Genomic DNA, 18,044 nt, shown 5'->3' on the forward strand with positions numbered 1-18,044 from the left:
TTAGTCAGTCCATTTCTCCTGGCTCAAGGTGAGGCAGAACATCATGGTGGAACAGAATGGTGGAGGAAGGCAGGTCAGGACATGGCCACCAAGGACAGGGAGAGAGACTCCACTTGCCAGATACAAAATGTGTACCCCAATGGCACACCCCAGTGACCCCCACCTCCTCCAGTCACAGACTGCTTGCCTTCAGTTACCACTCAGTTAATCCCTATCAGGGGATTAATTCACTGATTGGGTTAAGAATCTCATAACCCAGTCATTTCACCTCTGAGTATATGATGGGTATTGTCTCACACATCAACTTTTGGGAGACATCTAACATCTAAACCATAACAGATGTGCTTCATAGGCATGTATGGCTACTGTACTGGATACCACAATTTTGTGGTTTTATGGTATGGAATTTGGTGTCAGATGACCTGAGTTTAAATCCTACCATTGTATTTCCTAACTCTGTGTGTATGTACCGGTTACTTAACCTGTTTGTGCCTTAGCTTATTGAGATATAAAATAAGCAAATTAATATCATATACTTAAGGGGCTGGGGATGTGGCTCAAGCGGTAGCGTGCTCACCTGGCATGCGTGCGGCCCCGGGTTCGATCCTCAGCACCACATACAAACAAAGATGTTGTGTCCGCCAAAAACTAAAAAAGTAAATATTAAAATTCTAATATATATATATATATATATCATATACTTCAAAGGGTTGTTTTGAGAACTAAATGAGGTAATAAATGCAAAGCATGTAACTTGGTATCTGGAAAGTAGTAAATGCAAAATAAATGCTTATTTTAATAATTCCATCAGTATTTATTGTTGACCTTAATTAGTAAGCATTCTTTAGTTCCGGTGTCTTTTCCTTCCTGAAGATATTTCATTTTCCTCACCTAAACATTCCTACCTAAATTAGGCCAGGTGGCACACACTATAGTCCCAGCTATTCAGAACATTGAGGCAGAATGATGATGGCCTGAGTTTAGGAATTTCAGGCCAGCCTGGGCAACATAGAAGGCTTCATCTCAAAATAAGTAAATTAATAAGGAACATTCCCACTTAAAATTCTAAACCCACCACTAAATTGCAAAGAAGAATTGATGAGCTGGGAGAAAAAAATGCTGAGTGGTATAAGCTTGGCATGATATACTACTGCTACTGCTAAGCCTTCCCCTATAAGGTGCAGGTGATTTTTCAGTTTGCTCCTATACTAAACAGACTAATCAGGTGTTTTGGCTTTTTGAACCTAACACCATTATAGATGCTTCCTCAATCGGAAAAAAAAAAATTTTCACGTCTAGTAGCAATTTTCAGCTTTTATGAAATAGAGAAAGCATTCTTTTTCTTATCCTCCTTTCCCCTCACTTCAAAGTTCTGATTGAACCTTTTCTGCTCTCAGCCATTTGGGACCAAGCTGTATAATTAATATTGTTTTCTTTCCTGCTGTTTATATCCTTAGAGGAAAGTGCTCTCTACCCCAAGTAAAAAGTACACTGACTTATTACACCTTCTTTGTAATTATCATGTAGATCAAAACATAAAATGTTGCCCACTCCCTGTGCCTCCTTCTAATAAATACCCATTTCACTTCCCCACAGAACTACAGGCCTGTTCCTCACTCTCGGTTTTCTAGCTTTCCTTCGTATTTACCAGTGAAGTGTTTAGCCCTGATCACAATAGTTTACTTTTGCCTGTTCATGAGTTTCATCTGAATGATGTCATGTGTATAATTCTTCGCAAGATTCATCCCTATCCTTGCATGTAGCAGCAGTTCATTTTCATTGTTTCATTGAATGAATACTCTAGTTCATTTATGTATTCTATAGTAGATGGATAGGTTTTTATTCCAGTTTGAGGATATTATGAATAGTATTCTTATGAACATTCTTTTGTACATAAGCATGCTTTTCTATAAAACAAATCCAAGGGTAGAATTGCTAGGACATAGAAAATGAAATCTTGAACTTTGGTAGAATAAAGTCCAACTTTCCAAAGTGGTTCTACCAAATGATGTTTCCACCAGTGGTGTGTGAGAATTTCCATTGCTATATATCTTTGAAATAATTGCCATTTTTTTCCAATATATCTCACTGTGGGTTTAGCATTTTTTTCCACTAAGAAAAATTTAGTAAGTAGTTTCTAAAAATATTGACTAAGATGAAACCTTTGGTTTTTAAATTTTGCTGCTTTCCCTGTCTCTCAGAACCACAAGTGTTGATACTTCTTTTTAAAAAATATTTTGTTTTGGTTGTAGTTGGACAAAATACCTTTATTTTTATGTGGTGCTGAGGATCAAACCTAGTACCCCATATGTGCTAGGTGAGCGATCTATCACTGAGCCACATCCCTAGCTTGTGTTGATACTTTTTAGAAAGAGCATTTTAAATTTTAACTGGAAAAATAAAAGCAGCTAGTTTGGGATATTGCCCAAGATTCTTTCTTTATACTTTTTAATAGGTTTCTCTAAAAAACAGATGTGTTATTTCTCTTCATAATTAATAAGTTGCCATTCCAGGAATCACAATAATTACTGATATAAGAGGTATGGTTTGTGGTTTGTAGAGTAGGATTTAATGAGTAAATCTTTCTAGTCCCTCTGGAATTGAGCTATTTTTTTTTTTTTGTAAGCTTTTTTTTTTTTTTTTTAAGTACAATCATGGTAACAGATCTGGATGATACTGAATGGCTGTTACTGTTGACTGAAATAAAACAGACTTTTAACAGCTCATGGGTAATGTCTTAAAGGTAGAATGACAAAAGAGAAATGTCTGTGTCCCATTCTGAAAATAGCAAAAGGCAAGAGGCATATGGAACCAAAAGTGACTTCATTGTAAATTTAATCCTACTGTAAAAGCTTTGGCATAATGAAAATTGTGTCATGATTTCTTTTTTGCACAGGTAATACTAAGAATGGAAAATAATTAAGACAAAGTGTTGAAGGTTGTAATTGCTGATTTTGTAAATAATCTCAAAGTGTGTGAATGAGTTTTTTAAGTCATACATTAATTGAAAAGAAAATTATGAGAATTTTTCCAAAACTGAGGATGTAAAGATACCAGTTTTGTAGCTGTTTAGAAGTGTAAATTAATCATATTGGTTTTTTAAAAAATATTTTTAGTTGTAGGTAGACAGTGCTAAAGATTGAACCCAGTACTTCACATGTGTGAGACAAGTGCTCTACCACTGAGCTACAACCCAGCCCAATCACGTTGTATTATTCTCTATCATGTTGTATTATTCTCTAGTTTGGTAGAAAACTGTAAGTTTCTAAAATAATTGTGAAATACAGTGATTTAACCTTAGACTTTGTCTTCTTATCAGTCATTTAGTAGAAGAAGTAGGATTTTTTTTTTTTTTTTTTTTTTGAGACATGGTCTTGCTTTTGTTGCCAAGCCTGGCCTCAAACTCCTGGGCTCAATAATACTTCTGCCTCACTCTCCTGAGTAGCTAGGATTATAAGTGTGGATCACTTATAAGTAGAAGGATTGTAAATGTTAAGTATGGTTACTTACTTATTCATTTATTGCGTTTAGTACTGGGGATTGAACTTAGGGGTGCTCTACCACTAAGCTATGTCCCCAGCCCTTTTCATTTTTTTTTATTTTGAGACAGGGTCTCATTAAGTTGCTCATGCTGGCCTCAAATTTCAAATCTTCCTTTCTTAGCCTACTTAGTAGTTGGGTTTATGGTATGCACCACTGTGCCTGGTTGAGTTTAGTACTTTGAAATAATTGATGTAAACTTCATCTGAAAACAGTAATAATTAAACTTAGAAGGTAATAAATAGTTAAAATGTAGAATCTTGTTCTACCAAAAGGAAATTAGGGGAAAATATCCAAATGTGTGGTTATTTTTGATTCTTAATAGGAGTGAATTTTGTATCAGTTGTGGCTTATTCTCTCTTCTGCTTGACTTAAAACTTGGAACATACTTAGTTGCACAACTTTTGAATTTAAACTAAGTTTATAGTTTGACTTTCAACAAACAAACTATATTTCCCTATATTATCACAAATGGTATTTAGAGATGTTAAAGAGAACTTGAAAGATTTCTGGTAAAGGTAATGAATTTTATTTAGAGATGAATGATAGAATGGAAATTTAGATAAATGAAAACAAAGATTTCTGGTTTTTTTTTTTTAAAGAAGGTAGTGTCTTACCAGATGCAGTGACACACACCTATAATCCCAGCTAGTTATGAGGTTGAAGCTGGAGGATTGCAAGTTAGAGGCCATCCTCAGCAACTGGGAGACTTGCTCTCTCAGAATAAAAAATTTAAAAATACCTGTAATCCCAGAGGCTCAGGAGGTTGAGACAGGAGAATTGCAAGTTCAAAGCCAGCCTCAGCAACAGTGAGGCAGTAAACAACTCAGTGAGACCCTGACTCTAAATAAAATACAAAATAGGGCTGGGGATGTGGCTCAGTGGTCCAGTATCCCTGAGTAAATCCCCGGTACCAAATAAATAAATAGATAGGTAGATAGAACTAGTGAGCTGGAGGTGTTATGCAGTGGTAGAGCACTCCTGGGTTCAATCGCCAGTGTTTCCCCACCCACTTTCAAAAAGTGAAATTCTCTTTACAACACTTTCTTCTCTGCTTGGCACTATTTTATGATTAGTTAAATAGTGAATATGCTTTGATTATTGTCAGGTTATATCCAATTGATTTGTTTTTTTTTTTTTTAAATTCTAGTAGTCTAAATAAAAATGAGTGGGAGAAAACTATGAAAAGTGAAATATGGCAGAGACAAAGTGTATCTATTCATTTCTGAACTTTTCACCTTTTTCACTTTTAAAACAAAGATACAGACACTACTGTAAAGGGAACCGTGGATGACTTTGGCCTACGAGACACTTCCAGCGTTGCATCAACTGATTCCTTTGCTTCGGTAGCAGAGGTAGGAAGGACATGTATATTCCTAAATATTCTTAGTGAAAATTTTTCTTTCTTTTTCAGCAAGAGTACAATTTTTCCATTGTACTATAATTTCATTTTGGTTACCATTTATCTAGCACCATTTATTAATATGGGGGATACCAGGATACAGGGATATAAACTCCCACAGGATCTTATAGTCTCTATAAGGAGGTGGTTGTATAAACACATTCTCTAAATGAGCACTTTCATAGGCTGAGACATATGAAGTTATCTTAATGGAAAACAATTTTCATCTTATTTAAAAAGTTTTTAAAAATTCAGATTTTTTTTAGTTCACAAATAATACTTGTAGATATTTGATCCAAGGAAGTGATTAGATTCAAAGATGAGTATATAAAAATGTTCACTGACATTTTAATAATAATGAAAAACTGAAAGCAATACAATGCCCAATAGTGGACATCTATTACTTGAAATATTTTCAGCCATAAATGTTTTTGATAACTTTTAATAGCATGGTAATGTATCTTAAGTGAAAAGTATGGAAAGTTTTATATAGAGCATATGATTATAATTTTGTAAAAAGAAAAATGTGGTATATTATACAAATATATAGGCACAGGGATAAAGCTAGATATAAATTCACTAATGTGTAAATGTTGGTGATCATTGAATACCCATAAATGTGTGGGTCATTTATTTTCTACTGAGACCTCTTGTAAAGAGGTCAGCTTTTTATAATTTTTTAACCTTAAAACAATACAAGGGGCTGGGATTGTGGCTCAGCTATAGGGTGCTCCCCTAGCACGTGGGAGGCCCTGGGTTGGATCCTCAGGACCACATAAAAATAAATAAAATAAATATGTTGTGTCCAGTTACAACCAAAAAATAAATATTTTTAAAAATCACATATTACCAGTTTTACCTCATAATATCTGCATTTTTATGGCAGATTTGTGGTATTGTCTTTTTTCATTTAAACTGTATTATGTATCTTCAATGATGTGAGAATTTACTTTGTGTCCTAAACCTTGATTCTCCCTTTTTTAAAGCAGTACTAATCTACAGTCTCTTTCTTTCTTTTTCTTTTTCTTTTTTTTTTTTAGTTGTCAATGGGCCCTTATTTGTTTATTTATGTGTGGTGCTGAGATTTAAGCCGAGTGCCTCATACATGCTAGGTGAGCACTCTACCACTGAGCTACAACCCCAGTCCTACAGTCTTTTTCATCCTTTAAAGATTTTTCTGTGTATTTTAACCATTACTAACAGTGTCACCTCCTGAATTATTTGCATTTAAAAAAATTTATTTGTTCTAACTAGTTATACATGACAGTATAACAGGCAGGCATAAGCCACTAAGTTTGGTAGTTAAGTACACTTAAAACAATTCTCATGGAAAACAAAATGTATGAATATACATAAGAAGAACTCAGTATCCAAGAAACATCCTAGGAGTGCTAGAAGGGAATAAAAGTATGATCTCTGAATACAAATGTTCCAAATTAAATTTTTTTATGTTATGAAATGTTTGTTAAATTATTTTAAATTACATTTACTATATGTGAAGCACTTAATTAGGGAAAACTGTTATAATGGGGAAGGTTATTAAGAAAATAAGATCAAAAATCTTTGGGAAGTAAAACAGCGTTTGAGCATATAAGAATTTTATGCAGAGTTATCAGAAAGAACTGGATGGCATAGCTCAATTGTAGAGTACTTGCATGCACAAGGCACTTGATTCAGTCCACAGCACAAGGGGATGGGAAGAATTAGCAGAAAGATTTCTTGCCTGTTTAAAATAGTTCTGCACATAAGCTTTTCTCTAAGCTTGTCAATCATTTGTGAAACTGATTAATAAGATTTCCCTATATAAGCTTTGCTGAACATTGATTTGTAACCACAGTTGAAAAGTCTTTCTTTTCTAAAGTATAGCAGACACTTGGCTTTCAAAAAAAAAAAGTCTTTTCTTCTTTATTTCTTTTTTTATATAATAGCTTCATAGAGATGTAAGTCACATGCCAATTAATGCAGCCTCTTGAAGTGTACAGTTCAATGATTTTTAGTATATTCACAGAGTTGTGCAAACAATGCTACATTTTAATTCCAGAATATTTTTATTATCCCTAAAATAAACATGCACCTAGCAGCACCTCAAAAAAAAAAGGAAGAAAGAAAGAAAAGAAAATGTCTAATAGTCTCCTTCACAAACCCCAAAATCAAAATTATCAAAATCAAAATTTTCAGAACTCCAAAAACAGGCCGGGTGCAATGGAGCACAACACCTGTAAATCTAGCAACTTGGGAGGCTGAGGCAGAAGGATCATGAGTTCAAAGCCAGCCTCAGCAACTTAGCAAGACTCTAAGCAATAATTTAGCAAGAACTTGTCTCAAAATAAAAAATTTAAAAAATGGACGGGTTATGTGGCTCAGTGGTTAAGTATCCCTGGGTTCAATCCCTGGTACTAAACAAACAAACAAAAAAAAACTAAAAACTGAGAATAGACTAGCAAAATTTCAGAGTATTTATTTAAGAAAAATGGTAGACTTCTTATAAGAGCTTTGTACATTTTTATTCTGCTCAGTTCCTATCTCTCTCTTTCTCTCTGTGGTAGTGTTGAAAACCAAATATTGTAATTATGGTTGGGAAAAACAGTCTGGCAGCCACTGGAAGGAACTTAAGGGCATTGACACTTCCCGAAAGACCCATCCCTAGAGAACTGACAGTCTGACCTCTATAGCAGCTCCTTGCTAATTCCATTCTCAGGTCTTATCTTTATGTGACCTAATTTGGAGTTCACCCTGTGCACAAAGTCCCTTTTTAAAAAGAATCAGTGGCAGTTGTTTACCATCACAGGTACCTGAAGTGATAATACCAGATGGAGCAAAAGAGAAACTCACTAAGAACCTTAAAAGGAAAAACTGGGCAATGAGATGTTCAAAAGAGGCTTTGGAAAACTCCATCATATTCCTGGAAATCCAGAAAGTCTCATGCACGTATAGTGCTATGCACACAGCTAGGAAGAAACATAGACATCCCTAGTCCCTCACCTCTGGCTGACCTTGATATTCTGTACAATCAGGAAATATAACTTAAGTCATACAAAAGAAAAAAAAATATTGATTAATTAGACTTTATTAAAATTGAACTTTTGTGCCTCAAAGGACACCAAAAAAAAGTGTAAAGATAACAGAATAGGAGAAAATATTTGTAAATTATATATCTGATAAAGAGCTTGTATTTAGGACTGTTTTTTCTAGTTCTCTGAAGAATGTCATTAGTATTTTAATGGGAATTGCCTTGAATCTATATATTGCTTTTGGTAATGTGGCCATTTTAACAGTATTAATTCTGCTTATCTGTGAACATGGGAGGTATTTCCATCTGAGGTCCTCTTCAATTTCTTCCTTTAGCGTTCTGTTGCTTTCATTGTAGAGGTATTTCACCTCCTTGGTTAGATTTATTCCTAAATTGTGTTATTTTAGTGTTTTGTTTTGTTCTGTTTGCAGCTATTGTGAATGGAATTGTTTTCCTGATTTTTTTCTCAGCAGATTCATTACTGGTATTTAGGAAAGTTACTGGTTTTCATATGTTGATTTTGCAACCTGCTACTTTGATGAATTCATTAGCACTAGCAATCTTTTGGTGGAGTTTTTTTGATCTTCCAAGTATAGGAGTATATCATCTGCTAACAGTAATAATTTGACTTCTTCCATTCCTATTTTTATCCTTTTTATTTTCTTTCTCTTGCCTAATTTCTCTGACAAGAGTTTGTATTTAGAATGTGTAAAGAAATTTTATAACTCAATAATAAATGAATAAATAACCCAATTTAAAAATGGGCATCCAGGCCAGGTGTGGTGGTGCACGCCTGTAATCCCAGTGATTTGGGAGGCTGAAACATGAGTATCACAAGTTCAAAGCCAGCCTGAGCAACTTAATAAGACCCTCAGCAACTTAGTTAGACTCTGTCTCAAAATAAAAAATGGGCTGGGGATGTGGTTCAGCGGTAAAGGGCTCCTGGGTTCAATCTTCAGTACCAAAAAAAAAAAAAAAAAAAGCATCCAGGTGGTGCTTGCCTGTAAATCCCAGCTACTTGGGAGACTGAGGTAAGAGGATCACAAGTTCAAGCCCAGCTTGAGATATTCGACAAGACTCTATCTCAAAATAAAAAAGGGCTAAGGTGGGTAGTTCAGTGGGAGAGTGCCCCTGGAATTAATCCTCAGTACCAAAAAATAAAATAATTTTTTAAAAAGGCAAAGCGATTAAATAGACTTTCTCAAAAGAAAATATACAAATGGTCTATAAAAATGAAAAAATATTTAGCATCATTAGTTATTTGAGAATTCAGATCAATTCACATCCACTCTGGTAGATGTATTCAAAAAGATGGACAAGAACAGTTGTTATTAAAAATAAGTAAAAATATGAAGTCTGTTACATTGCTGATCATATTAGAAAATGGGCAGCCACTGTAAGATAGTCTGGAAGTTCCCTAAAAAGTAAAACAAAGTAACCATCTGACCCTCTCATTCCTAGGGGTATACCAGGAGAATTGAAAACATCTATCTACACAAAACTTTATACACAAATATTCATAGCAGCTATACTCATGATAGCCAAAATTTTAAAACAAATGTCCATCAGTTGTGAGGAATGGATAAACAAAATATGGTATACATTCATACAATGGAATTTTATTCAGCTATAAAAACAAGTGAAGTACTAATATAGGCTACATCATGATTGAACCTTGAAAACATTATGCTAAGTGAAAGAAACCAGACACAAAAGGACACATATTGTTTGATTTCATTTATATGGAGTAGGGAACTCCATAGAGCCTGCAAATAGATAGTGGTTTCCAGGATATAGGGATTGAGAGATATAGGATTGAGAGAGATTACTGAAAGGTAGGGGGTTTCTTGGTGGAGTGATAAAAATATTCTCAAATTAGAAAATAGTGCTTGTTGCATAACTCTGAATATACCAAAAGCACTGAATTGTATGCTTTAAAAGGGTGAATTTTGTGATATGTGAATTGTATCTCAGTAAAACTATTATTTAAAAGAAAATGTAGCTAGACACAGTGATACATACCTGTAATCCCACCTACATAGGAGACAAGGTAGAAGATGGTGACTTTGAGGCAGCCTGGGAAATATAGCAAAACCTGTCTCAAAATAAAATCAAAAGGGCTGGGGCCAGGCATGATGGTGCACACTTGTAATCCCAGCTACTTGAAAGACAGAGGCAGGAGGATCACAAGTTGAAAGCCAGCCTTGGTAATTTGTCTCAAAAAAAAAAGAGGATTGGGGATGTAGCTCACTGGTAAAGAGCTGATCCCCAGTATCACCCCCCAAAACAAAACAAAAAAAATAAAAAACAATGGGGAGATTGGGAATGGGAATGTAGCTTAGTGAGAGAGCACTTGCCTAGCATGGGCAAGACCCTGGATTCCCCAGTAACACAAGGGGGAAAAGTGCAGTGTATCATTAAATGGATCACTTCATATTGAAAAATAAAATTACTCTAGAGGGTTTTTGTTAAGTTGGCTCCTCTATAGTATTTGCAGTTATTTTTTAAATGAACTGTCAGAAGGCTGGAATTTGTAGAGTTGTTTTGCTAGCCAGAAGAACATGACTTTGAGTTACACAAAGTTTAATCAAAGCTAAATATAAGGCAGAATTTCTTAGAATAGCCAAGTCAAGCTTATTTCCATGTTTTTGTAGAAAGTTTTGCTTCATGAGTTATACTTTTAAGTACTCTTTGGATGATAAAAATCCTCCTCCTCCTCCTCCTCATCTTTCTCTCTGTCTCTCTCTCAACACTACTGGGGATTGAACCCAGGCTTTGCACATGTTAGACAAATGCTCTACCACTGAGCCAACCCTTTTTATTGTATTTTGAGACAGAGTTTTGCTAAATTGCCCAGGCTGTGGTCAAACTTATGATCCTCCTGCATCCTGCCTCAGTCTCCCAAGTAACTTGAACTACAGGCAATGAACTACCACACCTAGCTTCTCTCTCTTTTTCTAATGCATCCTGTTCAGTTATTATTATTGATAAATAATAAGATGTTGCTTATTTATGTACCCTGTGAATTTAAATGTTTGGATTCAAAATGAACGAAGCTTCTTAACAAAATTTTACTCCTGAACAACTGAATTTTGAAGTAAATTAGGTTTTATTAGCTATAAAATGTTAGTGAAGATTTTGTTTTAATCAAATTTAGTGTATTTTGATAATAGGGAAATCCCATTTTTTTCTTTTAGTTCCTCCTGTTATATCAGTGTCAACTGTGTTAACACTGTATTCCTAGCTTGCAGAACACAGAGAAATACGGCATACCTACAGCTTGGAATCTTTTTGCCGCTGCCCTTTTTATGAAGAAGCCATGCATTTAGTTGAAGAAGGAAAAATTTACTCCAGAGTACTGAGGTACCTCTCCTGTTTAGTGTCTGTTTATGGAAAATATTAAGTTGCTGTTACTATGTTTGTGTGGTATTTACTCAAACTATGTTTATGAGAATAAAGAAAAATGTTTTCGGTCCAGGTAGAAAAGAAGTTCTTTCACATGTTCTGTCAGTATAGGGAAGATATATATTTTATGTTGAGGTCCTGAGGTTTAGCCTTGTTTGAGTTCAATTTGTACTCAGCTTGACCTTGAATGAAGTTTAACAGTTGTCTTCCCTATTTATTACACAGAACTGAAATGTTGGAGTGCCTGGGAGACAGTGATTTTCTTGCCAAACTTCATTGTATTCGACAGGCTTTTCAGGTATTTTTTCAAACATTAAGTGACTTTACCTACCACTCATCTTCACCCTTTTGATATAAAGCTTACTAGGGTATATTTTTCCTCCCTGCTACTTGGTTTCCGTTTGTCATTGTACTTTTCTGTGGCTTCCCAAGTCCACTGCACTTTGTCAAATCAGTAATAGTATTTTGATTCTATAAGTATCTAAAAATGACTGCTTAAGAGCTGGGCATGGTGGTGAACACCTGTAATCCTAACAACCCAGGAAGTTGAGGCAAGAGTATCCCAAGTTTGAGGCCAGCCTCAGTAATTTAGCAAGACTCTGTCTCAAAATAAAAAATAAAAAGGGCTGGGGGATATAGCACAGTGGTAAAGCACCCCTGGGTTAAATCCCCAGTACCTAATTCCCTCAAAAAAAGCTGAGCTTGTAGCTCAGTGAACCCCTGAGTTCAGTCCCCCGATACTGCTCAAAAAGGGTTGAGGCTATTTAAAAATCATCCTTGTTATTATCAATTGGTTTGTATTTTAGGGTTTTTAAAAGTCATTTTCTAAAAAGAAATGAAATCTTATATTTGGGGACTGTATAAATTTATTTTAGACTTTTTGATTATATTGAACAAAATCTAATTTCAGATTTATCTCCCTTTAATATTTTTTTTGTTCATAGGTCTCAAAGAGCTTTTTATTTTAGTAAATGTGGACTTTTTTTAATTTAGTAAATGTAATGTATTAGCTATATTAAGGTTATTTATGTGTGGATGTGCTATAAAGTTGGATGTCCAATTTTATTATAGGTCTCTTTTTACTTTGTTTGGGATGGATATTTTTTCAGGTGATTCTTTCAGAAACAGCCAACAGGATATTCCTTGCAGAGAGTGGAAGGAAAATTTTGTCAGCTTTAATTGTGAAAGCACGAAAGGTAAACTTCTTTTGCTAGCAAGTTTTTTTATTATTATTTTCATTTAACTGAAGATTAAAGTACATTAGTTTTTTAATGGTTGAAAAGTTTTTGTAGATAGTTGCAAAGGTTCACATATTAAAAATAATCTAGGGGCTGGGGTTGTAGCTCAGTCGCAGAGCACTTGCCTATCATATATGAGGCACTGGGTTCAATCCTTAGCACCACATACAAATAAATAAAAAATAAAGGTACATCAACAACTCAAAAATATTTTTAAAAATAATAATAATCTAAAGCTGGTTGCGGTGGAGCACGCCTGTAATCTCAGTGGCTTAGGAGGCTGAGGCAGGAGGAATGTGAGTTCAAAGCCAGCCTTAGCAATAGCAAGACACTAAGCAACTCAGTGAGACCCTGTCTGTAAATTAAATATAATATAGGGCTGGGGATGTGGCTGGTGGTCGAGTGCCCCTGAGTTCAATCCCTAGTACTCCCCCCAAAAAATAATAATCTAAGCCAAGCTGTGCATAGTGACACAAATCTATAATCCCAGCAACTGGGGAAACTGAGGGAAGAGGATTGCAAGGCCAGCCCTGGCAACTTAGTGAGAACTTGTCTCAAAATTAAAAAATAAAATGGCTAGGGATGTGGCTCAGTAGTTAAGCACACCTGGGTTCAACCCCTGGTACTAAAAAAAAAAAAAAAAAAAGAAAAAAAAACTAGGGATATAGCTCAATGGCAGAGCATCCTTGGATTCAATCCCCAGTACCACAAAATTATCATCATCATCATCATCATCATCATCATCATCTAAACTGGACACGGTGGCTCATGCCTGTAATCCCAGCTGCTTTAGAAGCTGAGGCAGGAAGACCTCAAGTTTGCGACCAGCCTGGACAATTTAGTGAGACACTGTCTCAAAAGGAGTGTGAAAGTAGCTAAATGATAAGTACTTACCCAAGATGCTTACCTAGGTTCAATCCCCAGCACCTCAAAATAATAGTAAAATCATCATCATCATCATCATCATCATCATCCAAAGAACATTGATTTCTACTTGGGTTGTTATTTCCTATGTATAATATCCATACTTTTTTGACTAAGTTGTTTTGCATGAATTATTCCCAATTTGCCATAAAGTTTGTGATTGTCATGGTAAGATCATCATTAGATCTGCTATTATAGCCACCACTGTTATTATGACTAATAATACCTCTTCTTTTACCTTCCTTAATCCTGTTCAGGAAGAAGGTTAAAGGACAGAATATTCAGAAATCTGGAATACAAATAGAGATGCCTCTTACCTATCTTCATAGGACTGAATAAAGTAGATACAAGGACAGAACTTCATTCAGACTATAAGGAATCACTTTATTTTATGCAGTTTGTCTAGATGATGAGAGAAAAATAAAATAAAAAGGGCCTTCCTTGAATCATTTGCATGTACTTGGTTAAGTATTAAGTAAACATAAGGTGATATTAACTACTTGTAATTCCCAGTGTAAATCTTGTGTTCTTTCTTGGCCTTCTCATAGCAGATAAAACCAGGGATTTGAACTTGAGTTCTTCCAAAACAAGAGGAACCACAAAAGCATCTCATAATGGCTGCTAAAACATATTTTCATCTTAAAGACTGACCTAAATAGGCATACATATTTGAGTAATAAACAGTTTGATTTGACTTTTTATTACCATTCTCATTCTTGACTTCTGAAAAATATTAGAAAAACAAAATAGTAAATGAAATAAATGTGCATACCTTGAAAAATTATTTCAATTCAGTTACTTAAAATAATTAAGATTCAGCAAACTTACTTGAAAAGTAACTTATTTATTTTGTAGGCTTGAGTTTAGGATTAAAATGTGTTTTCATCTGCAGAATCCAAAGAAGTTTGAAGATGTTTTTGATGAAATGATGTATTTTTTAGAGCAAACTGATCACTGGGCTAGTACTGAAATGGAACTTGCTGCCAGAGGGGTAAATTCAAAATTTTTATAATTTCTAAACTTTTCTTCATTATTTGTGCATGTTTATATGAGTTGAGGCCTTTGTTTCATTGTTAAGTTATAGTAAAACCAATTTTGTGGTGGTAGGGCAGTGTTCTGACAGAGTCATAAACAATAGAAACTGTACTTTTTTATACTTGGGCCAATTGTGGTAAACAACTTTTAAAAAAACCTTCGTTTCCTCTATTCACCCCTCTTTCCTTCCTCCTTTCTTTTCTACCTTCTTTCCATCTAAAAGTCAATTGGCAGTCTCCAGCAAGGCAGTAATGGTGTCCTATGCAAGTGGTTTCAGATAAGACAATAGTCTGCTCAGTGGAGCTGGGGATTGGTTACAAGAATTGAACAAATAAATTTATTGAGAAGAATCAGAGGCAGATTCTTACTGTTGGAGAAGGAAGGTATAAAAAGTCAAGATTAGAATTGGAGCTATCAGTGTGAATTTATAGATTCTAATGTATATTATTGTAGAAATAAATATAAATAGAAAAATTTGCATGAACATAAATAATATTTCCTAGCCCTGTCCATTGAGAGGATCTGGAAGCAACAATATTAGAAAAAAAAATTATTCTCAGCACACAGATCTTGGATTTCTAATGACCACATTCCACTAAAAACAAAATAGGACTCCTTGGGAAAATAACTTATTTCAGTGCTGAGACAGAAAGAGCACATGATAAGCCTGGAGCATCTTGTTGTAGTAGCTTAAAGAATGAATTTAAAAGGCACCAAAAGGCATTCTAAGCAGGAAAAAACAGGTTTATAACATAGAGGCATAATTTTTCCTTCTATAGTGTTCCTTTATTCAATGAATGGGATCAGTATCCTTTCTGTTCTATAAGCCAGAAACCTCAGTCTCATCCTTTACCCTTCCCTGGTCCTCTCCCACTTTTTCATATTCATCTCTAAGTTTTGTCAATTTTATCTCTTAAATATATTTTAATTTCTTCAACTTTTCTCTATTTCTGTCTCTACTATCTTGGCCTAAGTGTCTGTTACCTTTCTTCTGACCCACCTCAGAATCTTTGTGTTCCCTGATTCCCTGCCTAGCCCCCAACTCCCACCACCACTTTACTCTTTCCATTCTCTGTTCCACTTTCTACACTGTTACCAAAATGATCTTTAAAAAATACAGTTGGAGCTGGGTGTGGTGGTGCATACCTGTACTCCCAGTGACTCAGGAGGCTGAAGCAGAAGGATCACAAATTCAAAGCCAGCCTCAGCAACTTAGCAAGGTCCTAAGCCACGTAGTAAGACCCTGTCTCAAAATAAATAAATAAAAAGTGATGGGGATGTGGCTCAGTGGTTAAGCACCCCGGGTTAGATCACGAGTACAATCAATCAATCAATCAATCAATCATGGGTCTCTCTCTTCTATCATCCCCAATCCCATCCTGCACCCCAAATATTGTGAGAATGAAATGGAATCTCATTCACATGGGCCATAAATCCCTGCAGGATCCAGCCTTTCATTCTTGGATCTTGCCACTCTCTTGTAGAGTGCTACACCATTCTTTCAATGATTTCTTTCAATTCAACACCATTTTGTTCCTTCTCACCTTAAAGTCTCTGATAAGAATTTTTTCTACCTGGGAAGCCTCATTCCCCAAGAAAAGCTCTGTCTGGCATCCAGCTTAAAATCAAAATCTCCATTTTTGACTCTCATGTACTTTCTCATTTATTGTGCTTGTCAGAATTTGTCATTGGATGTTTGTGAGATTATTTTGTTGCTGTTTTCCCGACTAGACAAAAGGCATCAGTTTGCTTACTGTAGAAGTCTAAGCACTTAGTCTAGCATATGTTATATAACAATCTATATGAAGGAATGAAAATCAGGAGGTTTGTGATCTGGTGGGAAGATAAGTAGATATACTAATAACTAAGTAACAAAGTAGAATGAACATTATGGATGATCTAATGGAAGCCTGAAAAGGACTCATAAAATAAAGAGTAATGAGAAATTAATTGTACTTGATGAGATCCAGGAAGGAGCAGCTTCCATGTGAATTGTAATTTCTGGGGGTGATATTTCATATTTAACTCTTCTCTTCATCTCTGTGAGAAATACAATCAGATTTGACTCAGAAAACAGAAAACCTTGCTGTTACCCAAGTATGAAACCTTGACTCAGACTTTATTCCATCTCTCTGTAATAATAATTTATGTTTTAATTCCCAATGTAATGCAGGTGAAAAATCTAAATTTTTATGATGTTGTTCTGGATTTTATATTAATGGATTCTTTTGAAGACCTAGAAAACCCACCAACATCCATACAGAATGTAGTAAATAATCGCTGGCTGAACTCTTCCTTCAAAGAAACTGTAAGTGGAGTTAGGGATGTAGCTCAAGTGGTAGCAAGCTTGCCTGGCATGCATGAGGCACTGGGTTTGATCCTCAGCACCACATAAAAATAAAATAAAGATATTGTGACTACCTAAAAAACCTAAAAAATAAATACTTTTAAAAAAAAAGAAACTGTAAGTGGTGATTTTCCTTTCTTAGCCATTTAAATTTTATAAGAAAATGATCAGAACTGAGGAAAACAATAAAATTTACATATATATATATCTGCCTGTGGAATGACTACCGTGGAAACTGAGCTCATTCTCTGATAGTAGAATCAGATACGTATATATATATCACACCTTCAGATGAGTTTCTCCTTTTGACCCTTTTACCAGTCCTAGCCTTGATCTGGTAAACCTCATATTTCTTCAGATCTCTAAAGAAACTCAGACTTCAGATAGTTCAGGCCTAACAAAAAAATTATCTGTAATGCAAATGGCTGAAAGACTAGACTAAAATATGGAAGTTATAGTTTTTTTTAAATGACAATGTATATTTTTAAGAGGAAAATAGAGATATTTATATTCCTAAATATTATCAAAAGTTTGGAGAAGCTGGTTATGATGGCACAAGCCTGTAATCCCAGCAAATGAGGAGGCAGTGGCAGAAGGATGACAAGTTTGAAGTCAGCCTCAGCACCTTAATGAGACTGTCTAAAAATAAAAAGGCCTGGGCTGGGCACAGTGCACACGCCTGTAATCCCAGTGGCTTGGGAAACTGAAACAGGAGGATCTTGAGTTCAAAGCCAGCCTCAGCAAAAACAAGGTGCTAAGCAACTCAGTGAAACCCTGGCTCTAAATAAAATACAAAATAGGGCTGGGGATGTGGCTCAGTGGTTAAGTGCTCCTGGGTTCAATCCCTGGTACCAAAAATAAAATAAAATAAAAAGATCTGGAGATACAGTTTAGTGATAAAGTGCCCAATTTCAATCCCCAGTACAAGGTAGAGGGTGGGGGGAGCAGAAAAATAGAGAAAGAAAGAAAATTATGAGAGAAAAAATTGGCAGCTGTAAAAATAAGATAGGCTCAAGCCATATTTTATACTTTGAATATTCTCAGTCTATTTATTATATTTAATTCTCTGACCTTGATTTTTGATGGGCTTTAAATATGCATCTAGAAGTAAGTTAGTTCCTATTGGAAGTTTCACAATTATTT

At 35.1% G+C, this 18,044-nt stretch overlaps 1 protein-coding gene across 5 annotated transcripts in view; it reads left to right on the plus strand.

The window, feature by feature from the left end:
• Window positions 1-18,044, plus strand: part of Miga1 (mitoguardin 1) — a 73,058-nt gene that overhangs the window by 43,427 nt on the left and 11,587 nt on the right. For all 5 annotated transcript variants that reach the window (XM_046443177.2, XM_058578943.1, XM_058578944.1 and 2 more), the window contains 6 exons: window positions 4,795-4,895; window positions 11,197-11,315; window positions 11,583-11,655; window positions 12,467-12,553; window positions 14,412-14,510; window positions 16,728-16,862. In XM_046443177.2, coding sequence (XP_046299133.1) covers window positions 4,795-4,895; window positions 11,197-11,315; window positions 11,583-11,655; window positions 12,467-12,553; window positions 14,412-14,510; window positions 16,728-16,862 — 614 coding nt within the window. The remainder of the gene's footprint in view (window positions 1-4,794; window positions 4,896-11,196; window positions 11,316-11,582; window positions 11,656-12,466; window positions 12,554-14,411; window positions 14,511-16,727; window positions 16,863-18,044) is intronic.

The sequence above is a fragment of the Marmota monax genome, unplaced genomic scaffold (genome assembly GCF_021218885.2).
Source record: "Marmota monax isolate L192 unplaced genomic scaffold, Marmota_monax_Labrador192_F-V1.1 WCK01_AAM20220418_F8-fsc00046, whole genome shotgun sequence".
Taxonomy (NCBI): Eukaryota; Metazoa; Chordata; class Mammalia; order Rodentia; family Sciuridae; genus Marmota; species Marmota monax.